This window comes from Macadamia integrifolia, chromosome 1 (genome assembly GCF_013358625.1).
Source record: "Macadamia integrifolia cultivar HAES 741 chromosome 1, SCU_Mint_v3, whole genome shotgun sequence".
In the NCBI taxonomy this organism is placed as follows: domain Eukaryota; kingdom Viridiplantae; phylum Streptophyta; class Magnoliopsida; order Proteales; family Proteaceae; genus Macadamia; species Macadamia integrifolia.
In genome coordinates this window covers 8,270,531-8,277,437 of record NC_056557.1, presented here as the reverse complement: position 1 = coordinate 8,277,437, position 6,907 = coordinate 8,270,531, and the positions used below count along the sequence as shown (strand labels likewise).

The 6,907-nt window shown below is 39.7% G+C and overlaps 1 protein-coding gene across 5 annotated transcripts in view; it reads left to right on the top strand.

Moving 5' to 3' along the window:
* The first annotated feature begins 1,424 nt into the window (after positions 1–1,424).
* The window catches only part of LOC122080539 (probable disease resistance RPP8-like protein 4), a 9,853-nt gene continuing 4,370 nt past the window's right edge, over positions 1,425–6,907 (top strand). For all 5 annotated transcript variants that reach the window (XM_042647387.1, XM_042647386.1, XM_042647382.1 and 2 more), the window contains exon 1: positions 1,425–5,734. In XM_042647387.1, the coding sequence (XP_042503321.1) occupies positions 1,641–5,723 (4,083 nt within the window). In that variant the 5' untranslated portion in view covers positions 1,425–1,640 and the 3' untranslated portion in view covers positions 5,724–5,734. The remainder of the gene's footprint in view (positions 5,735–6,907) is intronic.

Below are 6,907 nucleotides of genomic sequence, written 5' to 3'. Positions count from 1 at the left end.
TATCCATTCTGATCGATTCAGGCCAATTCGAATCCGATTCCTCTTACCATGATCACATAATATAAGTGAAATGAGAATGCACCATGAGAGCAATGCCACTGGAACTGGCATTAAAAAGTGAATTCGGATTCCCTCCCATGTGGCTAACCATCGTATCCCATCTCCCACAGTTCATGGGACGTGGGGAACACATTTTGTGTTTGAGACCACATCTAATTGGTGGTGTGAGATTGGGTGGGGATGGTTAATGGTTACCCGCAAGGGATAGGAACCCAACTCTTATTAAGGTCTTGTACAAGGGAGGGTTTTATGCACTGTCGTGTAAAAACATAATAGCCGTGCTCGACTGTTGGATGGGAGTAGGGGTAAAAGTGTAATAATATATTCTTTCTCTCTCTCTCTCTCTGTCTCTCTCTTCTCCATTCAGTGTTTAAAGGCATAGAAATTAGGAAAAAAAAAATGAAAGATAGCATGGCTACTGCACGGACAGAGGGAGTAAAATAACCATCCAACCCCTTGTGAAAAAAATCCCAACCTCAGGCTATGTGTGGGAACCAAGGGAAAAAAAGAAATGAAAAGAAAATAGAATCTAAAAAAGAAAGAAAAGAATAGAATAGAACTTAAATGAAATGGGAAAAAAATTAAAAAATTATTTAAGAAAAGAAAAGATTATTTTTTCTTGTATTTTCTTGTGTTTTAATGCCAGATTTTTTTTTTTTCGGGCAAAAGAAGAGAACTTCACCATTCCTAAGGTGAATTTTAAAATAAAAAAAAAATATATTATCTTGATTAAGGATGTACAAAAGATAATGAGAATTTCTAAACTAAGGAGATAGTATAATTTTTTTTTTCTTTTCTTCCCTTCACTAATTTCTCAAATTAAGATAATAATACAATTTTTGTATTTTTTTTCTTCTCTTTTCCTTTATCTCCTCTATCAAACACAACCTAACGCTTTTGTATATAATTCATGGCGCCTTTGTGTTGGCATAGGACCCACGCTGCCTTTCACTGGCGTGAAGCTAGAGGGATCATTAAAGAAAAGCAGAATAGATTCATAAAAGATGATCAAACGATTTTGTAAAAGCTTCTCAGTACAGTTACCAACTTGGAATCTCACTACCTCAGCCAGAGTAATGGGTGGTTCTGGGACGATGGTATCTAATTGAATTGGGGTAAAAATCGTCTGAAATTCTCATCTTGTATAATTTCATACAATTCCACCTTAAATGGCTAACACGTGTAAATTTTTAATTTTTATGGTTCAGATTAATCAACCATAATACAATGTTAATCAATCATAATACAATCATAATACAATCTGAACCGTAGATATGAAATATTTACACGTGTCAGCCATTTAGGGTGAAATTATATGAAATTGTACAAGATGAGAATTTCGGGCGATTTCTACCCGTTGAATTGACATTGATTTTTAATATGAACGCATAAACAAAGAAGACTAAAGAAGTCAATCGACGGAGCAACTCGCTATGAATTTCAGAAGAAGAGGTTGAAAAAGGGGAAGTGGTAGAGCAATTTTGGTTCTGAAACCTCCCATCTGTTCCTTAATTTTGTCCTGAAAACCTTTTGTCCTGAAAACCCCCATTCGTTCCCTGTCAAAAACCCAGAAAGAGGAAATGGCTGAGACCATAATGTCCATGGCGGGGATGGTAGCCAACCCTGTAATTAACGAAGTTGCTTTCCTCCTCAATGCAAAGAATGAGGTCGAATCACTTGCAGAGAAGTTGAAGGACATCCGTTCCAAATTGGAGACAGCCTATGTAATGACGGACAGAGAGGAAGAGTTCCATGAATGGGTGAGCCAACTCAGAAACTTGGCCTTTAAGGCTGAGGATGTTATCGAAGTCTTCATCAACAATCCAACCCCAGATGATGGTCACGATTTTCTCCAGCTGGTCATGTGGTTCTTCCGCCAAATTATAGTTCTTCACAAATTGAAAATCAAAATTGATGATATCAATAGCAAGCTGGAGTCGCTGAACAAGCTTTCAGAGACAAGTTCCGCACATATCCAGATTCGAAGTCCAGTGGATGGTGAAACTTCTACTCTTCATTGGAGAAGAGATCAGGCCTCGAGCAGAATTGACGAAGATGAAATCGTCGGTTTTCAAAAGGAAACAGAGGAACTGGTGTCGTCGTTGATAAAGGAAGAACCACGACGACGGCTCGTTGTTTTGCCCATTTGGGCTCCGGGAGGAGCAGGTAAGACTGCCCTAGCTCAAAAGATTTACAAGAATAGTATTGTTAAGAGTCAGTTCAATTGTGTTGCATGGGTATCTGTTTCCCCGAACTTTGCTGTAAAAGACATTTGGCAAGCTATACTAGAACAAGCTAAGGAGCTCACAGGAGAAGAAAAGATGGGGTTACAGACTAAGAAGGACGATGAGTTGCGGAGTATGGTGCATAACTATTTAGAAGGCAAGAATTACTTTATTGTAGTGGACGATTTATGGAAGAAGAACGATTGGGAGATCATAACCATGGCCTTTCCGATTTCACCCCAAATGAAATGTAGGGTTTTGCTCACAACTCGTATCGAAGAAGTTGCCCGTGGTGCTGACCCATTAAGTGCTCCGGTTAAGCTCCAGGTTTTGAACGAGGAGGAAAGTATGGAGCTTTTCTTGAAGAAGGTCTACCGATGCTCCTCTGACCAAATACCAAATCTGTCTAGGGAGATGAAGAATCTGGCGAAGCAACTGGTTTCAAAATGTGAGGGACTCCCAATTGCAATCGTGCTTCTGGGTGGTGCCTTATCCGGAAAAGACCAGGCTATCAATGAGTGGAGGTCCATGCTTGACCGGGTACATTCATGCCTGTTGATTGAATCAAGAGACTTCCGAAAGGTAGTAGCTATGAGTTATAATGAATTGCCTTATCACTTAAAATCATGTTTCCTTTACTTTGGTCTTTTCCCAGAGGATAGTGTGATCGAATGTGACAAATTAATTCGACTATGGGTCGCTGAGGGGTTTTTGCCTCGGAGATCAGACAATGAAGTAATTGAAGATGTGGGCAGAGAATGCCTTAAGGATTTAATCCAAAGGAGTATGATCCAAGTTGTAGAATGGAAATCAAGTGGGGATCCTCAAACATGTCGCACTCATGATCTCATTCGAGCTTTAGCAATACAAGAAGCCAAGAAAGCAAAATTTTCCAGCATTTCCAAGGAGAAACATTTGGGGGTGTCGTCGGTGGAAGGCAGCCGTCGAATAGCCCTACATCCCAAAGACATTGATCAGTTCCATCGTATGCCTACTGCACCATCCCTCCAATCCTCCGAAGCTTTGACTGTGAGTCGCCCATACCGTCGGTCCCTTTCTTCCACAGTGCCTACCGACGGACAGAGACCTTCTGTTGTTGTTGAGAGAGATGATGATATAGTAGGATTTCAAGAGGAAGAGGATAAACTAGCATCGTTGTTGAGAAAGAAAAAACCCCAGGGACGGCTCGCTATTATTTCAATTGTGGGCAATGGTGGAGGAGGTAAGACAGCCCTTGCACGAAAAGTTTACAATAGAAATGATGTTAAATCTAATTTTTCTTGTCGTGCATGGGTATATGTCTCCCAAGAGTACGTGCTAAAAGATCTTTTGCAGAGTATGCTACAACAGGTTACGACCCTCACAGATGCAGACTTAAAACATAAGGAGGAGGAAGAGTTGCAGAGGATTCTCCGTTATCGTTTGGAAAGAAAGAGCTACCTGATCGTATTGGACGATCTATGGAGGGAAGAAGATTGGGATGTCATAGAAAGGGTCTTCCCGAAGCCATTCAAGGGTCGGAAATGTAGAGTTTTACTCACTACTCGCAATCTGGATGTAGCCAAATATGCGGATCCATCAACTGATAATTGGCTTATGCTACCAGCTTTGAATGAGATGGACAGTTTGAAGCTTTTCCTTGAGACAGTCTTCAAGTGCTCAGAGGATGAAATACCAAAAGCTAGTCTCTCCAAAGAGATGAAAGACATAGCGAGGAAAATCGTAGTTGAGAAATGTCATGGACTTCCTCTTATTATTTTGCTTTTAGGAGGCCTCTTATCAGTGAAAAGGACAGATGTTTCGGTGTGGGCTGATATACTCAAAAGTTTAAATCGCCATGGAAGTCTTTTTACTGTCCTCCATGTAGTAGATCTTTGTTATGTGGATTTGCCTGATAATTTGAGATCTTGTGTCTTTTATTTTAGACTTTTCCCACCAGAGGATACGATCAAGTGTGACACATTGATTCATTTATGGGCTGCGGGTGGATTTTTGGAGCCGACGAAGGACGATGAAGACGTGAAAGATGTCGCAAAACGTTGCCTTGGAGAGTTAATCCAAAGGAACCTGATCGAGGTCGCCAAACGGAGAAGTGATGGGGCTCCTGTAACATGTCGCATTCATGTTCTCCTTCGAGATTTGGCTCTAATGGAAGCCAAGAAAGCTGAACTTTCGAGGAGTTCTGAGAATTATAACCACTTGGACAATCATCACCCAATACTTGCCTTACATCCTAAGGACAGTGATCAGGTCCTCCATGGTACATCTGCTGCTCATCATCCTCATGTATTCCAACCGTATGAAGCTTTAATTAGGTTGATGAACCATCTCCTTTCTTTTCGTGATCCCTTCAAATTTCAAAACCATCTGCACTCCTTGTTGTGTTTCTCTAAAAACCCACAAATTTGCTATCAAGGGTTGCATTTGCTTAGAGTACTTGATCTAGAAGGTGCAGAAAATATCATGGAAGTACCCAATGAAATTAGGAATCTCACCCTTCTCAGGTACTTGAGCTTACACGGCACCCGTGTAAAACTGATTCCACCTTGGATAGCCAATCTCCCCAACTTACAGACATTAGATGCACCCCGTTCCAAGATTCCCATAGACACATTGAGACTAAATCAGTTGAGACATCTCTTCGCAGATTCCTTTTCCAGCTATCCAGACTCTTCTTCTCTGTCTCTTTGCATCGGAGATCTTGAGCATTTACACACACTGCAACTAGATATAGGCGATTGGGTAACCAGTGGTGGCCTTGATGACTTAACCAATCTTAGAGTCCTAAGGTTAAGGTTAAAAGGTTGTAACGACATTGGGTCCAAGCAAAATGCATTATGCGAGGCCGTAGCCAATTTGAAACGTCTTGAATCCCTCAGATTGACACAAGCAGAAGCATCATACTCGTCTCCCATGGATTTGCCATCATTGTCGACCCACAGGCATCTCAATGAAATAGTAGTGGAGGGAACATTTACTAAACTTCCTAGAGACGATCAATTTCCACCATATCTCTCTTATTTGTGGTTGGAAAATTATATTTATGGTGTGGATTCCGTGGATCCACTCTTCACTCTCCAAAAGCTACCTTGTTTAAAGAAGCTTTGCTTGCGACTGTCCAAGGCTGGAAAAATGACTTGCTCTAAGGGAGGGTTTCCAAAACTCGAGCATTTGTATATTAGAGTTTATTTCGAGCCTAAGAATTGGACAGTGAAGCAAGGAACTTTGCCTAGCTTGAGAGTTTTGCATATCGAAGGTGATCACAGGTTAGGAAAGCTTCCAGATGGGCTGAGACATGTCACAACCTTGAAGGAACTTATCATAACAAGGGGGTACGATGTGAAAGATAGCCTGATCAATGAAGGAGAAGAATGGGATAAAGTTAAACATATAGGACCTTCTATCAAGTATTTGGATGACAGCTTTATGAGGCCTTGACATGGAAACAGGTGAGTCAATTTTGTTTCTTTTCAAATGTATTTTTCATTTCATTTCCTCTTCCCATCTCCTTAATTTGCTTTGTGTCCTTGGAATATTTGCAATTTATTCATTTATGGTCTATCCATGAATTCAAATTTATTTTTAGTCTTCTTTTTTTTTTTATGTAAACTATTATGTTTTATACGTTCATTTCAAAAAAGTTTCTATGCAAAAATTCTGCAAGTAGATTTGTATATGTTGAAAATTTTCCAATGTTATTTGTAAGATGTAAAATATCATTGTAACATTTTCTAATGTTTCTTTTCTGTTTATTTTACATGATAAAATTATTAAAATAATTACTTAAGCCATACTTGATCACTTTGATCGTTGACTAATTGAATAACCAATTACATCACCAGTTCTGATCAATAATAGCCAAGATGGTGCTTGGCTCTTCAACACTTAATTTACTTTAGGTAGTGACCCCAACTCCCAAACTGATCTAGAGAGAGAACTTGAAAGCAATTAGGGTTGGAAACCCTACCCTATATATATATATATGTGTGTGTGTGTGTGTGTGTGTGTGTGTTGTGTGTGTGTGTACATAAATCTTTATAGATGAGATTGGATTTCCCTCCATCAAGGAGTTATAATCTTAATAGGTTCCTATGACAGCAACTCCATGCCCATACAAAATAAAAAGTAATTAGTTCTTGTAAAACAATTACTCAATTGCGAGACCCCTTCTCTTCTTTAGAAGCTTTTGGATTTTAGTTTAATGGGTGGGGCCTAATGACCCTTAAGCCGCAGTCTAACATATTCTTATTTTCTTTTGATCATATGCTTCCAATTTGCATTTTGATGCAATCTTTAAGTGTTATCACCCCTGCACCCAACTCAAGCAACTCCAACTTTCGACTACCACCTCTTCACAGAGCTCTGTAAACTCTGATCTCTAACTCATTTGTTTTCATCTTTCTGAATTGGTTTAGATAATTATATCTGAAGAGCATTGCATTGGAAAAACACTCTGTCCATGTGGAGACCCATCTCAAACTTGGAGAAAGATGACATGTGGCCACAAATGATTCTCTTGAAAGGGTTCACAACTTGATGGAGATGACTTGTGTAAAGATTATAAGGCACATAGTGGATTACTACCTCCTCTCAATTTCCCGGTCTTTCCCCTAAATAAGGTT